Here is an 18,439-nt window from a genome sequence, read left to right as displayed (position 1 = left end):
TGGAGTCCTTGGGCCCTCTAGTCAAACTACTCTGACCACCCTTCCCTCCTACCTGGGGTGCCAGCTCAGACCTCCTTTTGCATGGATTCTTCCTAATTCCATCCTCCCTTCCTGGTCCACAACAGGTGCTTCCTTCAGCTCGCTTGGCCGAGCCACCCCCAGATCTCACAGAGCCAGACCCAGCGGCACCAGTGCCTGTGGTGCTGACGGTGACAGCAGCCGAAGGGCTCAGGCCTGGCTCCTTGTTGGGCTCCGTGGCACCGCCAGAGCCCGCCGGAGTGAGCGCACTCACCTACACGCTGGTGGGCGGCGCCGATCCCGAGGGCACCTTCGCGCTGGACGCGGCCTCAGGGCGCTTATACCTGGCGCGGCCTTTGGACTTCGAAGCGGGCCCGGCGTGGCGCGCGCTCACGGTGCGCGCTGAGGGGCCAGGAGGCGCGGGCGCACGGCTACTGCGAGTGCAGGTGCACGTGCAGGACGAAAACGAGCATGCGCCTGCCTTCGCTCGCGACCCGCTGGCGCTGGCGCTGCCGGAGAACCCCGAGCCGGGGGCGGCGCTGTACACGTTCCGCGCGTCCGACGCCGATGGCCCGGGCCCCAACAGCGACGTGCGCTACCGCCTGCTACGCCAGGAGCCGCCGGTGCCTGCGCTTCGCCTGGACGCGCGCACCGGGGCGCTCAGCGCTCCGCGCGGCCTGGACCGGGAGACCACACCCGCGCTGCTGCTGCTCGTGGAGGCCACAGACCGGCCTGCCAACGCCAGTCGCCGCCGCGCAGCGCGCGTCTCCGCGCGCGTCTTTGTCACGGATGAGAACGACAACGCGCCGGTCTTCGCCTCGCCCACACGGGTGCGCCTCCCGGAGGATCAGCCGCCTGGGCCCGCGGCACTGCATGTGGTAGCCCGGGATCCGGACCTGGGTGAGGCCGCACGCGTGTCCTATCGCCTGGCAGCTGGCGGGGATGGCCACTTCCGTCTACACTCCAGCACCGGTGAGAGAGGCAGGGGTGAGAGTGAGGAGGGTGCTGATGTGCAGGGAGTGCCGAGGTCTCTATCAACCTGCCTTACCGCTCTCTTAGGAGCGCTGTCGGTGGTGCGGCCTTTGGACCGCGAACAGCGAGCTGAGCACGTGCTGACCGTGGTGGCCTCCGACCACGGCTCTCCTCCGCGCTCGGCCACGCAGGTCCTGACTATCAGCGTCGCTGACGTCAACGACGAGGCGCCCACTTTCCAGCAGCAGGAGTATAGTGTCCTCTTGCGTGAGAACAGTCCGCCTGGCACATCTCTGCTCACTCTGCGGGCAACCGACCCTGACCTGGGTAAGGCCTGGTGGGATAAATTGTGAGAGGGATGGACTAGAGCGAGCAAGGGTATATTTACCTTCTGATCTATTCTCCATCCTGTCCCTCCTCAGGGGCCAATGGGCAAGTGATTTATGGAGGTGTCTCTGGTGAAAACTTCTCTCTGGACCCTGACACTGGAGTTCTCACGACTCTTCGGGCCCTGGATCGGGAGGAGCACGAAGAAATCAACCTGACAGGTACACGCTGACAGGGCCTCAAGACCCCAAGATCCTGAAGTATAGTAAAATCAGTGTTACATGGGCAGAGCTCTCAAAGTACTACCTCCAGTTGTTTCCACTTTTTACAACACAGCTCCTGTTATTTTTTTGGACCCTTTCGGGAAGTCAAGGGTTTGGCAGGATGCAAGATGAACTGTGACTTTCTGGCCTTCAGAACTGTGATGACATAAACTCTCAAAAGCATAATGTCATAGCTATGTCCTCTAGGCCTCCCTCAGATCCTGCAGCCATTTAACAGTAGAGTATATTGATATTAAATGTCAGAGAGGTCAAGTGACTTGCTCAAACTAATGCAGCTTAGAAGTGGCAGGGCTGGGGCTTGAACCCAGATCTTTTGATAACTTTTCTGTTACACCACCACTAATCAAAGACATATCTTGCATGCATCAAGCATGGGAAGTAAGGAAGGAAAAGAACATCTTCTGACACAAGTATGTTTATGTGAACATATGCACATGTGTTCCTGGGATGTGTGAGGAGATGGACATTTTCTGGTTTGTGTGTGCATCTGGTGAACACGTATGGACACTGTGTGGTGTGGGTTTCTCCATGGGATGAGAGCAGGTTAGACCTCATTGATTTTGCTTCCCCCAGTGTATGCCCGGGACAGAGGCTCACCCCCCCAGTTAACTCATGTCACTGTGCGAGTGGCTGTGGAAGATGAGAATGACCATGCACCAACCTTTGGGAGTACCCACCTCTCCCTGGAGGTGCCTGAAGGCCAAGACCCTCAGACCCTTACCGTACTTCGGGCTTCTGACCCAGATATGGGAGCTAACGGGCAGCTGCAGTACCGAATCCTAGGTGAGAACCATCCCACACCCAATAACCCTGCACTCACTTGCCTGGTTCTTGCTCCTTTTTGGCCACTGTCAGCCTCAGTCAGTGTGTCTGAGTCACCTTTCCTCTATTTTTATGTCTTCCACTTTTTCTTTCATGCATCTATCAGTGTATCCAGGTATCTCTTTGTATGCCTCTCCAGTTCTTTCTCTCTCTATATATATGTTTTTATCTTCCTATTTCTTTTCTTTCTCATATGTGTCTCCCCGTAGAGCAGTCATTCTCAAACTTTTTGGTCTTGGGAGCCCTTAACACTGTTATTTTTTGAGAACCCTGAAGAGTTTTTATATGAGCTATATCAATATTTATTGTATTAGATATTAAAACTGAGACAATTTTTAAATGATTGTGAAATAAGCCAATGAAGTATACTGCTTGTCATATTTCTGCATAAGCACAAGGAAATGTTAAGATTTCAAGACTGGGTGCAGTGGATCCCAGCAGTTTGGGAGGCCAAGGCAGGAAGATCACTCGAGGACAGGAGTTCAAGATCAGCCTGGGCAACACAGCGAGATCCTTTCTCTACAAAAAATTTAAAAATCAGCAGGGCATAGTGGCGTGAGCCTGTAGTCCTAGCTACTCAGGAAGCTAAGGCAGGATGATTGCTTGAGCCGAGGAGCTCAAGGCTCCAGTGAGCTATGATCATACCCGCTGCACTCCAGCCTGGGGGACAGAGTGAGACCCTGTCTCTGAATAAATAAATAAGATTTCAAATAGCAATTTATTGGACAGTAATGAGGTTTCAGAATTATAGCAGGTGTAACTGAAGGTAGCCAGCACAAACTGAATCTCTGAAAACACACATATTCATGCTCTAAACTTTCTACCTAGGATATTCTAGAAAACAGAATACATAATCACACATTCAGTTAACCAAACGATGATGTCATCCATGTCATGTAGCATCTACAAACTCCACTGTACATTTGTGAAATGAGAATGAAAAGGTATATGTCTTAGTAGTGCTAGGAAAATAATTTTGATTTTATGTGTATGAAAGAGTCTCAGGGGACTCCCAGGAGTTCCCAGACCACACTCTGAATGAGAATGGCTGCTTTACCTTTTGTGTTTCTGTTTTTGCCTATTTCTCTGTTCCCCACCTTTCTCCCAGTCACACACACACACACACACACACACACACACACACACACGCTCTCTCTTGCTTGTGCGTGCTCTCTCTCCTCTGTTACCTGTAAGTTATCCCCATCCCATGACACATGTATGTTTATGTGTGCATGCCCTTCTCTGCAGATGGGGACCCATCAGGAGCCTTTGTCCTAGATCTTGCCTCTGGGGAGTTTGGCACCATGAGGCCACTAGACCGGGAGGTGGAGCCAGCATTTCAGCTGAGGATAGAGGCCCGGGATGGAGGCCAGCCGGCTCTCAGTGCCACTCTGCTTGTGACAGTGACAGTGCTGGACGCCAATGACCATGCTCCAGCCTTTCCTGTGCCCACCTACTCTGTGGAGGTGCCCGAGGATGTGCCTACAGGGACCCTGCTGCTGCAGCTACAGGCTCATGACCCTGATGATGGGGCCAATGGCCGTGTGACCTACTACCTGGGTGCAGGTACAGCAGGAGCCTTCCTGCTGGAACCCAGCTCTGGGGAGCTGCGCACAGCCACAGCCCTGGACAGGGAACAGTGTCCCAGCTACACCTTTTCTGTGAGTGCAGTGGATGGTGCAGCTGCTGGGCCCCTGAGCACCACAGTGCCTGTCACCATCACAGTACGTGATGTCAATGACCACGCACCCACCTTCCCCACCAGTCCTCTGCGCCTGCGCCTGCCCCGCCCAGGCCCCAGCCGCAGTACCCCAACCCTTCCTCTGGCCACACTGCGAGCTGAGGACCGTGATGCTGGTGCCAATGCCTCCATTTTGTACCGGCTGGCAGGCACACCACCTCCTGGCACCACTGTGGACTCTTACACTGGTGAAATTCGTGTGGCCCGCTCCCCTGTGGCTCTGAGCCCCCGGGATCGTGTCCTCTTCATTGTGGCCACCGACCTTGGCCGTCCAGCTCGCTCTGCCACTGGTGTGATCATTGTTGGACTGCAGGGGGAGTCTGAGCGTGGACCCCGCTTTCCCCGGGCTAGTAGTGAAGCTATGCTCCGTGAGAACGCGCCCCCAGGTGGGTCCCCAGCCATGTCTTCCAGATTTGTATCCTTGGATGGGCTGGGGTTGCTCACTGAAAATGTCCCCAGATTCCCCCAGTCTAATACAGTCCGACCGATACCATCTTCTCTGCAGGGACTCCTATTGTCTCCCCAAAGGCTGTACATGCAGGGGGCTCGACTGGACCCATCACCTACAGCATTCTCAGTGGGAATGAGAAAGGGACATTCTCCATCCAGCCTAGCACAGGTAAAGGATGGGAGCAGGGGCTCTGTGTGGAACAGGGTCCTGAGGAAGCAGGATCTTTGGGCCAGAGGAGGCTTTAATGGGGGAAGGGCTGCCCTTGAGTAAAGGGCCTCAGAGAGAGAGGCTCCAGGGCAAGCAAAGGGGACTGTCACTGATGCATTGTGCCTCTCCCTAGGAACCATCACAGTTCGCTCAGCAGAGGGGCTGGACTTTGAGACCAGCCCACGGCTGCGACTGGTGTTGCAGGCAGAGAGCGGAGGAGCCTTTGCCTTCTCTGTGCTGACCCTAACCCTGCAAGATGCCAATGACAATGCTCCCCGTTTCCTGCGGCCTCACTATGTGGCCTTCCTGCCCGAGTCCCGGCCCTTGGAGGGGCCCCTGCTGCAGGTGAGGGGTGTGATGGGAAGATGGGGGGCAGGGTTGGTCAGACTTGTCTATGGCCAGGCCAGTGCCAGCAGCCTCCTGCCCTCAACCAGGTGGAGGCAGATGACCTGGATCAAGGCTCCGGAGGACAGATCTCATACAGTCTAGTCGCATCCCAGCCAGCACGGGGATTGTTCTACGTAGACCCAGCCATGGGCACTATCACTACCACAGCCATCCTGGACCGTGAGATCTGGGCTGAAACACGGTGAGGCCTGGCCCTGTGGACCCAAGACTCCATCTTGGGCTTGCCTGGTTTCAAGCCCTGCTTGGCATCCCCCTCAATCCCTGGGTGACACCCTGAATTCCCCAGCCCAGAGCCCCGTCCTGAGTCCTCCTTGCCCTGCCCAGGGTTCCCCCTTATCTTCAGGGCCCACTCACTGATTGTGCTCTGTGTCCAGGCTGGTACTAATGGCCACAGACAGAGGAAGCCCAGCCCTGGTGGGCTCAGCTACCCTGACAGTGATGGTCATCGACACTAATGACAATCGTCCCACCATCCCCCAGCCCTGGGAGCTCCGAGTGTCGGAAGGTGAGGGCTGGGTAAAGTGAGAGGTATAAAGAGTGGCACCCCTGTGCTCCAGGGGTGTCCGAGACCATGCCAAACACACTTGTCCTGTGTGTTGCAGATGCACTATTGGGGTCAGAGATTGCACAGGTAACAGGGAATGATGTGGACTCAGGACCGGTGCTGTGGTATGTGCTGAGCCCTTCTGGGCCCCAGGATCCCTTCAGTGTTGGCCGCTATGGAGGCCGCGTCTCCCTCACAGGCCCCCTGGACTTTGAGCAGTGTTCCCGCTACCACCTGCAGCTGCTGGCACACGATGGGCCTCACGAGGGCTGTGCCAACCTGACAGTGCTTGTGGAGGATGTCAATGACAACGCACCTGCCTTCTCACAGAGCCTCTACCAGGTACTGACACCCCTGGATGCCTCCACACCTGGACCCACAGTTGTTCCTGGTGGAGGGAAGTGACAGCGCTAGAAGTGGCTGAAGTGGTCTGGGTTTTGGAGCTGATCTGAGGATGGGAGGTTCCCATCTCAGACCAGCCTTCCAAGTCCTGTGAACTACATCCAGGTTCTGCATCCTGCACCCAGAAAGGGGAGAAGGTGGGCAGTTCTCATTCGAATACCGAGAGTATGGGTTTCAAGCTGGAAAGGATGCCAAGCAGGGGCCGTGGGCTGAGTGGGCAGCAGGGCAGCTGGGGAGCTCGGCCATGAACACTTTTCCTCACATCTCAGGTGACGCTGCTTGAGCACACACCTCCAGGCAGTGCCATTCTCTCCGTCTCTGCCACTGACCGGGACTCAGGTGCCAATGGTCACATCTCCTACCACCTGGCTTCCCCTGCTGAGGGCTTCAGTGTTGACCCCAACAATGGTGCGTCTTTCTCAGGATCTGATCCTTTGTCTTTGACTGTGTTGGGCCATATCCTGACCTCATTTCTAGAATCTGTTCCACAAACTCTGGACTCCTAGATCCCTGACCTAGGGAAGACATTTTCTCCCCTCTGTCTTTATTATAAGCCCTTCCTTGACTGCATGTCTAGAAGCTGTTCCCTAAGCTTTGAATCCTTAAGGCCATCCAGTAATTTCCTAGCACAGAGGCCCTGGAGTCTGCCTTCCAAAGCCACTTCCTAGACCCTGAAGGGTCACTCCTCTGCTCACTTACAGCCTCTGCTGAATACATGTTTCCTTCTCTACCCTTCTCATCGTAGGGACCTTGTTCACCACAGTAGGAACAGTGGCCTTGGGCCATGAGGAACCAGGAGTAGTGGATGTGGTGCTGGAAGCACGAGACCACGGGGCTCCAGGCCGGGCAGCACGAGCCACAGTTCATGTGCAGCTGCAAGACCAAAATGACCATGCCCCGAGCTTCACATTGCCACACTATCGTGTGGCTGTGACTGAAGATCTGCCCCCTGGCTCCACCTTGCTCACCTTGGAGGCCACAGATGCTGATAGAAGCCGCACCCATGCTGCTGTGGACTATAGCATCATCAGTGGCAACCGGGGCCACATCTTCCAGCTGGAACCCCGGCTGGCTGAGGCTGGGGAGGGTGTTGGACCAGGCCCCCGGGCACTAGGCTGCCTGGTGCTGCTTGAACCTCTAGACTTTGAAAGCATGACCCAGTACAATCTAACTGTGGCTGCAGCTGACCGGGGGCAGCCACCACGCAGCTCAGCTGTGCCGGTCACTGTCACCATACTGGATGTCAATGACAACCCACCTGTCTTTACCCAAGCATCCTACCATGTGGCAGTACCTGAGGACACGCCTGTTGGAGCCGAGCTGCTGCATGTGGAGGCCTCCGACGCTGACCCTGGCCCTCATGGCCTCGTGCGTTTCACTCTCAGCTCGGGCGACCCATCAGGGCTCTTTGAGCTGGATGAGAGCTCAGGAACCTTGCGACTGGCCCATGCCCTGGACTGTGAGACCCAGGCTCGACATCAGCTTGTAGTGCAGGCTGCCGACCCTGGCAGTGCACACTTTGCTTTGGCACCAGTGACAATCGAGGTCCAGGATGTGAATGACCATGGCCCAGCCTTCCCACTAAACTTGCTCAGCACCAGCCTGGCTGAGAACCAGCCTCCAGGCACTCTTGTGACCACTCTGCATGCAATTGATGGGGATGCTGGAGCTTTTGGTAGGCTCCGCTATAGCCTCTTGGAGGCTGGGCCGGGGCCTGAGGGCCGTGAGGCATTTGCACTGAACAGCTCAACTGGGGAGTTGCGGGCACGAGTGCCCTTTGACTATGAGCACACAGGAAGCTTCCGGCTGCTGGTGGGTGCTGCCGATGCTGGGAATCTCTCAGCCTCTGTCACTGTGTCAGTGCTGGTGACTGGGGAGGATGAGTATGACCCTGTATTCCTGGCTCCAGCTTTCCACTTCCAAGTGCCAGAAGGTGCCCGGCGTGGCCACAGCCTGGGTCATGTACAGGCCACAGATGAGGATGGTGGTGCTGATGGCTTGGTGCTCTATTCCCTTGCCTCTCCTTCCCCCTATTTTGGTATCAACCAGACTACAGGTGCCCTATACCTGCGGGTGGACAGTCGGGCACCAGGCAGCAGAACAGCCACCTCTGGGGGTGGGGGCCGGACCCGGCGTGAGGCACCACGGGAGCTGAGGCTGGAGGTTGTAGCCCGGGGACCTCTGCCTGGTTCCCGGAGTGCCACCGTGCCCGTGACTGTGGATATCACCCACACTGCACTGGGCCTGGCACCTGACCTCAACCTGCTGTTGGTGGGGGCTGTGGCGGCCTCCTTGGGAGTTGTGGTGGTGCTCGCACTGGCAGCCTTGGTCCTAGGACTTGTTCGGGCCCGTAGCCGCAAGGCTGAGGCAGCCCCTGGCCCAATGTCACAGGCAGCACCCTTAGCCAGTGGCTCCCTACAGAAGCTGGGCCGGGAGCCACCCAGTCCACCACCCTCAGAGCACCTGTATCACCAGACTCTCCCTAGCTATGGTGGGCCAGGAGCTGGAGGACCCTACCCCCGTGGTGGCTCCCTGGACCCTTCACACTCAAGTGGCCGAGGCTCAGCAGAGGCTGCAGAGGATGATGAGATCCGCATGATTAATGAGTTCCCCCGTGTGGCCAGTGTGGCCTCCTCCCTGGCTGCCCGTGGCCCTGACTCTGGCATCCAGCAGGATGCAGATGGACTGAGTGACACATCCTGTGAGCCACCTGCCCCTGACACCTGGTATAAGGGCCGAAAGGCAGGGCTGCTGCTGCCAGGCACAGGAGCCACTCTGTACCGAGAGGAGGGGCCTCCAACCACTGCCACAGCCTTCCTGGGGGGCTGTGGCCTGAGCCCTGCACCCACTGGGGACTATGGCTTTCCAGCAGATGGCAAGCCATGTGTGGCAGGTGCGCTGACGGCCATTGTGGCTGGCGAAGAAGAGCTCCGTGGCAGCTATAACTGGGACTACCTGCTGAGCTGGTGCCCTCAGTTCCAGCCACTGGCCAGTGTCTTCACAGAGATCGCTCGGCTCAAGGATGAAGCTCGGCCGTGTCCCCCAGCTCCCCGTATTGACCCACCACCCCTCATCACTGCCGTGGCCCACCCAGGAGCCAAGTCTGTGCCCCCAAAGCCAGCAAGTACGGCTGCAGCCCGGGCCATCTTCCCACCGGCCTCTCACCGCTCCCCTATCAGCCATGAAGGCTCTCTGTCCTCAGCTGCCATGTCCCCCAGCTTCTCGCCCTCGCTGTCTCCTCTGGCTGCTCGCTCACCTGTTGTCTCGCCATTTGGGGTGGCCCAGGGCCCCTCAGCCTCGGCACTCAGCGCAGAGTCTGGCCTGGAGCCGCCTGATGACACAGAGCTGCACATCTAGCTGTGGCCCAGGCTGGGCCCCGACCTGGGACACGCACAGTGTCCCCAATGCAGGCCCCACTCTGAGCCTGCCCTGGGCAGCCTCGGACCATTACTGGCCACGGGGAGGCCACCACTAGGCCCCAGCTCTCCACCCCAAACTCTCCAGCCTCCTCAGAGCACTGGGACCTTTTGGCCCTTTTGGTCACTGAGCTGTGGCCAGGTCCAATGTGGGGAGAAATATGAAGGAGGTGGCAGCCCTGGGTCCTCCTCAATGAGGGCTTCCTGCCCTGTACCAGCATCCTGAGATGGAGCTGAGACTTTATTTATTGGGGGGTAGGGAGACGGAAGGGGTTCCTCCAACCTGTTTGGGCCCAACTCCTTTGGGTTCCACTGACACCCCTGCCCCTGCCCAGAACCAAGTGCCAATTCTCACTCTGGAGCCTTAATAAACTGCAGTTTGTATCCAGCCTCCGGCTCTGTTCTGTGGGGATGACTGGAAGACATCTGGCACAGTATTCTGGACACCTCAGGTGGCAGAGAGGGGTGGAGGACGAGGGTGCATCTAGAGTGGAGCCTGGACTGAGGCTGGTGGTACATCTCTCTGCAGTCAATCTTTTCCCTCTAACATGGGCAATAGGCCAGCTGGGGCTTGGTTGTAACAGCAACCTAGAAAGGGATCTTAGGGATGATCAGCTCTAGGCCTGAGGGTCTTAAAAGAGGTAGGGGTGGATACAGGAGCAGCCAAGTAGTTTCTTTTTCTCAGGACCACTAAATATACACACTGTAATAAGAACCCACGCTTGTTGAGCTTTGCCACATCAGGTTCTCTGCCAGGTGACCTGCTTGGTTTATCTCAGTGTAAATTTTCATTGTCACACAATGAGTTTGGGAACCACTGGTGTAGACTATTCTTTGGGGATCCCAGGAAGTGAGGGAAGGGAGATGAGCCAATGTTTGAGAAGTTCACAGAACTGAGGAAATTGCAAAGAAAGAAGGTTGTGGTCAAAGAGAAAGGTTTCAGAGTATGGTGGTAGTAAATACACTTCCCGGGACCAAACTCGGTGGGAAATGTTGGGTTCAGAGAAAAGTAGAGGGATCAAGAGACAGGAGGAAGTTAGATTAATTTTAATGGGAGTGAGAAAATGCAACAGCTTAAAAAAACAGAAGGTTATAGTTTGAGAAAAGATGCTATAATTTCAAAGGTAGAGTGGTTCTGAGAGATGGCAAATCCAAGGTGTAGCATGGGACTGGTTTGCTTAAGTGAAGGTAATGCTCATTGGGTTTGATGAGATGAAAGAAATGGGAGGTTAGGGTGTTGAATAGGTCTCTTACTAAGATATTTTAATTGTCTAGGTCAAATGATAGCAGGAATCAGAGTAGACAGAAAGGCTAGGTGCTAAAATCCTCAGTGTGGGGCTAGAATCTATGGGACAATAGATGGTAATGACCTGTAGGATAACAGCAAGAGTAGAGGGATGTGTCTCAAAAGTATGGAGGTCAGAACAGGGATTTTAATGAGTACTGGACTAATGGTTTTGGAAGTTAAAATTATACTGTTGACTCTCTCTTCTGCATAGATTTTTGGAAGAAAGAACACTGAGGAAGACTGCAAGGGAAGTTGGGTCCTCAGGGTTTCAAGTCTCATTGAAAATCATCTCCTAAAGACCGCAAATAGAAGTGGTCAACTTGGACCTCCTTGAGGGCTTTGAGTTACCATTAGGAAGTAGCAGAGGTCTGGATTCATCTTATCCACCTGAGCCCACTAAACATTGATGTAAGATTCCTCTATGGCTCTTGGAACAAAATTGTTTTTCTTGAAAACCTTGGGAACCCATAAAAAATAGGGCCCCAACTGATTATAGATCTCCTGGAAAGCCACAGAAAACCAGACCCTGATTCGAATAAAAGGATCCTGACCTTTCAAAAGCTCCAGTCTGCTCATAAATTTAGTCTTAGAATGAGCATGAAACTGATAATAGGGGGAGACAGGGTAGGGAAGCAGGAAAAAAATTTTTTTCCACTGCAACCCCATGAAACAGATCACTTTTATATAATAATGTCTGTATTATAAATGAAGAAACCTAGGCTCTGAGAGGTTAAGTTACTTTCCTGATATACAACTAAGAAGAACCAAGGTCTGTGGGCCTCCCGAGCCCGCTTCCTCGTGGCGATTCTTACCTAGCCGGACTCAGGCAGCAGGTGGGGAGCCCTGGGCTTACCCTGTGCTTGATAGTCCAGAGAGGGAGAATCCCAGTGGCAGCCCCACCCTTTCCCAGCATTCAGGACCACCCATTCAAGGGTGGAGCCAGTACTCTTACGTCACTAGTTACTAGGCAAAGGATGGGGGTGCTCATGTGATCCGTCACATGACAGCAGATCTACAGAAAGGCGAAATGGGACTCCGAGCCTGGTGAGAAATTAGGGGGTCCTGGGAGAAGGGGGTCACATTGGAGGGAGTACATGTTGGCGGGTGGGAACACAATGACAATCCAGCTTCTGCTGAAACCCACCTGCTGCCCCTACAGCCTCCTAGGGCTCCTTGCCCTCATCCTCTCTGGGAAATGCAGTTACAGCCCGGAGCCTGACCAGCGGAGGACGTGAGTTGACTTAGCACTGACCGTCCCCTTCCCCATGTCCTCTTCTGCTCCCACTATCCTGGTTCCTGGCTTCCCTCATCCCCATACCAGGAGTTTATCCCACACCATAGACTTACCCCCAGGTTCCCAGGCTCAGTTTCCTATCATTTACCTACTGTAATCCATATCTGCATCTATGTCTCAGTTCCTAATCTGAAACCTTAATGTCCAGCCTTTTCCATCCCCACCCTAACCAAAGCCATGTCCCTGACCCTGACCCTGACCCTGCAGGCTTCCCCCAGGCTGGGTGTCCCTGGGCCGTGCGGACCCTGAGGAAGAGCTGAGCCTTACCTTTGCCCTGAAACAGCAGAACCTGGAGAGACTCTCGGAGCTGGTGCAGGCCGTGTCGGATCCCAGCTCCCCTCGCTATGGTGCCTGTCGGGATTGGGGACAGGATATGGGAAGCAGTGGGGGGACACAGGGCTGGGCTGGGCATGGGACAGTGTAGATCATGTCAGGGACATGTCTCAGAGCCTGTCAGGGCCTCTCAAACACCTGAGTTCCTTGGGCTAGAAACCTAAAAGTCGGTGTGGTTCAGAGCACATGATCTTATCTGGATTCAAATTCTGACTCTACCACTTACTAGTTACCAGACAAATGGGGAAATGTCATCTAGTACATATAGGTGTTCATGAACTCAAGTTCCTCCCCTGACCTTTGATTCTACTTCCATTTCCTCCTCTGTTCAGACACTAAGTCTGCCAGTTCCAATTACTAAAGAGCACTTCTTTGGACTAGTCTACTTGCCATTCTCTTTGCCACCAACTCAGTTGTTTATTCCTTCTCCTGGACTACTGCCCAGTCCCTTGACTGGCCTGCAGTCTCCTCCCTCCTCCCCACTCCCCACTGTACTCCCCACTCGGCTTCAAAAGAGTCTTTCCAATGTTCAAACTGGATTGTCTCCTTCCCCTGGTTAAAGCCCTTCACGGCAGGGGGAGTGTGTGTGTGTGTGTGTGTGTGTGTGTGTACAGTGGAGGTGGGCGAGGCAGGCAGTCTAAGATTCACCCAAGAGGTGAGCACTAGTGTGCATGGTTCCATGCAGGAAACAGTGACTCACCATCATGTTAAGTTTAAAATCAACACGTGTGAAGACTTGAGCTAGATTAGATGTTATCTTATAATTGGCTCCAAAAGTTTTGAAAAATTTTATTGGAGATAAACTTAAAATGGAAAATTTAAATTTATTTTTCATGAGCATGGCAATGCATGCTGTCATACAGCATTTGCAACTTACTGGCCTTTAGGGTAAATCCATATTCTTGGGCATGGCATTCCAAGTCTCTCTAGCTTTTTCTTCCCCTGCCCCCCAAATATACCCTGCACCTGCAGTCTTCCTTTACCCTGCTTCAGGCCCCTAGGAAGTCCCAATATCTCATGGTTGGGGTCCAAAGAGGGCAACTTGGAAAAGCAATGAATGAAGGCAAAAGCCTCTTCTGAATCTCTGTAGGAAAATACCTAACCCTAGAGGATGTGGCTGAGCTGGTCCGGCCATCACCACTGACCCTCCACACAGTCCAAAAATGGCTCTTGGCAGCTGGAGCCCGGAACTGCCATTCAGTGACCACACAGGACTTTCTGACTTGCTGGCTGAGTGTCCGGTGAGAGGGAATGAATGCTCCACAGGGGCACCAATCATCCCATCAGGGAGACCAGTCACCCCAATGGGAGGGAGCTGAGAGCTTGCTGGGGACTTGTGGGTGGGATTTAATGCATGGGGAGACTGACTGACTGCCCAATGATGCTCAGGCAGTGCCCTCTGCTCCATTCTGTGCTTTCTGACCTCTGTTCTCCCATCTCTGACCTCCAGACAGGCAGAGCTGCTGCTCTCTGGGGCTGAGTTTCATCACTATGTGGGAGGAGCTGCAGAGACCCATGTTGTAAGGTCCCCACGTCCCTACCAGCTCCCACAGGCCTTGGCCCCCCATGTGGATTTTGGTAATGCCCAGTGGGTTTGGTGGGGTTGGGGAAGACAGATCCAGGGGCTGGAGAAGTTTAAATGCCATGGGGGACTTGGGGTGGGGTCAGTGGTAAAGTGGGTGTTGGAGGCTACAAGACCTCCTCAAGCCTGACCCCTCCCTACAGTGGGAGGACTGCACCGTTTCCCTCCCACCTCATCCCTGAGGCAACGCCCTGAGCCACAGGTGGCAGGGACCATTGGCCTGCATCTGGGGGTGACCCCATCTGTGATCCGTGAGCGATACAACTTGACAGCACAAGATGTGGGCTCTGGTACCAGCAATAACAGCCAGGCCTGTGCCCAGGTGAGCCAAGCAGAGAGCCCCAGGGTCCTCACAGCCTCCCCATGGTATCCTCAGTGTCTTACCACCCTGGGACTTACTCTCTGACTCATGATGCCTGCTCTGACTCACTCCACAGTTCCTGGAGCAGTATTTCCATAGCTCAGACCTGGCCGAGTTCATGCGCCTCTTTGGTGGCAAATTTGTACACCAAGCATCAGTAGCCCGTGTGGTTGGACAGCAGGGCCGTGGCAGGGCTGGAATTGAGGCCAGTCTAGATGTGCAATACCTGATGAGCGCTGGTGCCAACATCTCCACCTGGGTCTACAGTAACCCTGGTACTGCCAAGGGGACTGGCTGGTGGGGAAGACGGTGAGGGATGGGTGTTGATCCCTGCTCCCTCAAGGGAATGCCATGAGCTGGAGGGAGATCCTGATAACCCCCCAGTGATTACCCTTGTGCCCATCCCTCAAAATATAATCCAGGCCGGCATGAGGGGCAGGAGCCCTTCCTCCAGTGGCTCCTGCTGCTCAGTAATGAGTCAGCCCTGCCACATGTGCACACCGTGAGCTATGGTGATGACGAAGACTCACTCAGCAGAGCCTACCTCCAGCGGGTCAACACTGAGTTCATGAAGGCTGCCGCTCGGGGTCTCACCCTGCTCTTTGCCTCAGGTGACCTCCTACCCTAAACTTAGAACCGTCCCCCTCACCCATCCACCCTGGGAGTTTTGACTCCACAGTGACCCCTGAGCCTCATCTCTGACTCATAATCTGAATTCAGGCCTGACCTCTAAACTCTGACATCCTGCAATAACAACTAAAACATGAATTTCCTCTCTGACATCTGAACCCACAAACCAAGCTCTGCCCAATTAATACGACTGCTAAACTTGGTTTCTTTCCAGGTGACAGTGGGGCTGGGTGTCGGTCTGTCTCTGGAAGACACCAGTTCCGTCCTAGCTTCCCTGCCTCCAGGTAAGCACCCTAGCCCACCACTTACCTGTGACCACTGAGACTGCAGTGAGCTATGATTGCACCCTTGCATTCCAGCCTGAGTGACAGAGTGAGACCCTGTCTCTTAAAAAACAAAAACAAAGCAAAAACAAAAAATCCCTCTTAGTCAATCCCATGTATATGCTCCCCCGAAGAGTCTAGCCTCTCCAGGAAGACCCAGGCCATACTCACCCATCCCCACATATCTTAGAGGGTCCCCTACTATCTGAATGCTGTCTTCTGCCCTCAGCCCTTATGTCACCACAGTGGGAGGTACATCCTTTCAGAATCCTTTCCTCATCACAAATGAGATTGTTGACTATATCAGCGGTGGTGGCTTCAGCAATGTGTTTCCACGGCCTTCGTACCAGGTACGTGTATATTTGTGTGGATGGATGGGTGTGAGAGTAGGGATGGGGGATCCTCAGTTCAGCAGACTACTGGGCAAGCCACAGGCCAGTACTCACTCAAAAATGCCTTTCAGGAGGAAGCTGTAGCCCAGTTCCTGAGCTCTAGTCCCCACCTTCCACCATCCAGTTACTTCAATGCCAGTGGCCGTGCCTACCCAGATGTGGCTGCACTCTCTGATGGCTACTGGGTGGTCAGCAACAGTGTGCCCATTCCATGGGTGTCTGGCACCTCGGTGAGAATCGGCCTGTCTCCAAACCCCCACTCAGGAACTACCTTCACCCCCTATGCCCAAGACCTTGCACCCAGAACCCCTGTCTCCTTAGAGACCTCTGATCCTTTTAAACATCACTCCCCAAAAGTCCAATCACGCTGAATCCCTGATCTCTATTTGTACCCTCACCCTTGCAGGCCTCCACTCCAGTGTTTGGGGGGCTCCTATCCTTGATAAATGAGCACAGAATCCTCAGTGGCCACCCCCCTCTTGGCTTTCTCAATCCAAGGCTCTACCAGCAGCGTGGGGCAGGACTCTTTGATGTGAGTGTGGAAGGGAAGGGTGTGGATATTTTCATACAACTATGGGGAGTGCTAAGATGAATTTGGGGGCAGTTCTGACAGTGTGGGATAGCCTCTGAAATATGAATACAGGGTGAGGAGGTGTAGTCTGTTAGTACTGGTACCAGCAGGCCCAGATCTGATGCCTACCTCCTCCCTAGGTAACCCATGGCTGCCATGAGTCCTGTCTGAATGAAGAAGTGGAGGGTCAGGGTTTCTGCTCTGGCGCTGGCTGGGATCCTGTGACAGGTTGGGGAACACCCAACTTCCCAGCTCTGCTGAAGACACTACTCAACCCTTGACGTTTCCCTGGCAGGACAACCTGTCCCCTGCCCTGTAGCTAGTGGTTCAGTCCCTTATTCTGCCCCATTGCAAGCTCTACTGAACCCTCAACTGTTGACTTCTACAGACAGCTTATCTCCCAGACCCTGAAATGCTGTGAGCTTGACTTGACTCCCAACCCTACCATGCTCTATCACACTCAGGTCTCCCTACTCCTGCCTCAGGTTCCTCAACAAGATGGTATAACTAGCATTTTTGGCTACCCATTCCTCCCATCTCACCTTCCTCTTTTCATCCAGGCTTTTCCAAAAGATTCTCTACACTGACCACATACTATTTCACTTTATGTTCACTCCTCAATTCACTGCAATGAGACCCCGGCTCTCCCTGTTACTATTTCCTACTCTGACACCAAGAAACAACAGCCTCCAGGGCACACTTCTCAATCTTTGCTTTATGGCCTTTCCATCATAGTTGTCTACCCCCTCTCCTTCCTCACCTTCTAGGGCTTAGCTTCTCTTATCACTCCTATCTTCCTCCTTCATAGACTTCTCTTTCTGTGCTTCCTCATGGAGTACTGGTGTTGTTCTTCATTGCTCCATCCTTAGTCTTTTCCTCTTCTCACTTTACTCATTGTTCCCTGGAACAAATCACTGACATCCACAACCATCACCACCTCACTGAATCACACTTTCTATCCAATAGTGATAGATACCTCAAATATAAGATGTGTGATACTCAACACTTCATCTTTCTCCTTCCCAAGCCCAGGCTATTCCATCTCGTTTTGTCTTGGCAAATGATACGACGCCAAGCCAACGGCAACCAAGCCAGAAACTTGTGTCATCCTTGACTCCCATTTATCTTATCAATCCACAAGTCCTTTAATTATATTTCCTAAGTATATCTACAACTTCTCCACTTCTCTCCATCCTCACTGCTATTACCTTAGTTTAAAGCCATATTCTCTCTCCTCTGAATTATAGGAGGCCCTTGCAATAACACAGTGTCCTTACTCCCTACCAGTCCCTGAGTCAGCTTCCAGAGTAAAATGCAAATCCCATCAGGCCATTTACTTGATTAAAAACCTTCAAGGATTAATCCATTAATCTTTTGATTAAAGATCAGGCTTTGCTTTTTTTTTTAAATCATGGTTCACCTTCCTTGCTATTTATTCCTGAGTAACTAATTGTTTTTCCTCTCCCATCCTAACATCCAAGGAACTCTCACCCTTGCTGTCCACTTAACACCACCACTTATAAAACTGTCTGGTTGATTTCCAGGATTCTTTCAAGGCTTAGTTGAGAAGTCATCTTCTCTTGTGAACATTTTGATTCCCTGAGATTAATTGATTTAGGTGTGGCCAAAAAATCCTAGATTTTCAAAACCAAACCTCTTTGAACCTTGGTTCTGATATAGACTAGGAGAGAGCCTTGAGCAAGTAAGTTTATCGCTCTGAGCCTGTTTCCTCATCTGTTAAGTGGGAATATCAATACCTGCCTTTCATAATAATCAAGAAATAATGTTGGTAGAGTGCCTGACACTTGGAAGTAGGCAGCAGGTGTTAGTTCCCATACTCCCTTGCACTGCACACCCCGTGCCTACCTCTAGCATTTGTAACGACAATGCAGTATTGAAATTGCCATTTTTCTTGTTTGCCTCCCTTTCCAAGACCGTTGGTGCCTAGAGGACTAGAATCTTGTCCTACTTAACTTTGTATTCCCAGGCCCTAGCTCAAGAGTTGGCAAATAAGAATTAAATAAATGTCCGAATGGAAAACCGCACGCCTTTCACTCGCTGTGATTTTTGCAC

The 18,439-nt window shown here is 53.4% G+C and overlaps 2 protein-coding genes across 2 annotated transcripts in view; both read left to right on the top strand.

The window, feature by feature from the left end:
* DCHS1 (dachsous cadherin-related 1) overlaps nucleotides 1–9,981 on the top strand; it is a 35,386-nt gene extending 25,405 nt beyond the window's left edge. Inside the window, exons 10-21 of the mRNA XM_045557397.1 lie at nucleotides 126–990; nucleotides 1,078–1,317; nucleotides 1,413–1,538; nucleotides 2,175–2,384; nucleotides 3,672–4,550; nucleotides 4,670–4,783; nucleotides 4,956–5,167; nucleotides 5,257–5,411; nucleotides 5,605–5,735; nucleotides 5,833–6,116; nucleotides 6,446–6,584; nucleotides 6,922–9,981. Coding sequence (XP_045413353.1) covers nucleotides 126–990; nucleotides 1,078–1,317; nucleotides 1,413–1,538; nucleotides 2,175–2,384; nucleotides 3,672–4,550; nucleotides 4,670–4,783; nucleotides 4,956–5,167; nucleotides 5,257–5,411; nucleotides 5,605–5,735; nucleotides 5,833–6,116; nucleotides 6,446–6,584; nucleotides 6,922–9,533 — 5,967 coding nt within the window. The 3' untranslated portion in view covers nucleotides 9,534–9,981. The remainder of the gene's footprint in view (nucleotides 1–125; nucleotides 991–1,077; nucleotides 1,318–1,412; nucleotides 1,539–2,174; nucleotides 2,385–3,671; nucleotides 4,551–4,669; nucleotides 4,784–4,955; nucleotides 5,168–5,256; nucleotides 5,412–5,604; nucleotides 5,736–5,832; nucleotides 6,117–6,445; nucleotides 6,585–6,921) is intronic.
* Nucleotides 9,982–11,863: 1,882 nt separating this feature from the next.
* On the top strand, nucleotides 11,864–18,411 carry TPP1 (tripeptidyl peptidase 1). Its single transcript, XM_045557396.1, has 13 exons — nucleotides 11,864–11,924; nucleotides 12,040–12,111; nucleotides 12,382–12,521; nucleotides 13,598–13,748; nucleotides 13,958–14,085; nucleotides 14,233–14,411; nucleotides 14,527–14,725; nucleotides 14,873–15,061; nucleotides 15,295–15,364; nucleotides 15,633–15,753; nucleotides 15,867–16,025; nucleotides 16,202–16,327; nucleotides 16,507–18,411. Exons 1-13 carry the CDS (start codon nucleotides 11,881–11,883, stop codon nucleotides 16,645–16,647), a joined length of 1,719 nt encoding a protein of 572 aa, XP_045413352.1. The 5' UTR covers nucleotides 11,864–11,880; the 3' UTR covers nucleotides 16,648–18,411.
* Nucleotides 18,412–18,439: the final 28 nt, after the last annotated feature.

Source organism: Lemur catta, chromosome 7, assembly GCF_020740605.2.
Source record: "Lemur catta isolate mLemCat1 chromosome 7, mLemCat1.pri, whole genome shotgun sequence".
Lineage (NCBI taxonomy): Eukaryota > Metazoa > Chordata > Mammalia > Primates > Lemuridae > Lemur > Lemur catta.
The sequence above is the reverse complement of the archived record's forward strand: the minus strand, read 5'-3'. Positions and strand labels throughout refer to the sequence as shown.

What these genes read in the sequence shown, in the direction of transcription:
- TPP1 (XM_045557396.1), top strand. Translation starts at nt 11,881, where the DNA reads ATGACAGCAGATCTACAGAAAGGCGAAATGGGACTCCGAGCCTG. An exon ending in GAAATGGGACTCCGAGCCTG is followed by an intron (nt 11,925 to 12,039) that starts GTGAGAAATTAG and finishes CTGCCCCTACAG; the next exon opens with CCTCCTAGGGCTCCTTGCCC. An exon ending in CCTAGCTTCCCTGCCTCCAG is followed by an intron (nt 15,365 to 15,632) that starts GTAAGCACCCTA and finishes TTCTGCCCTCAG; the next exon opens with CCCTTATGTCACCACAGTGG.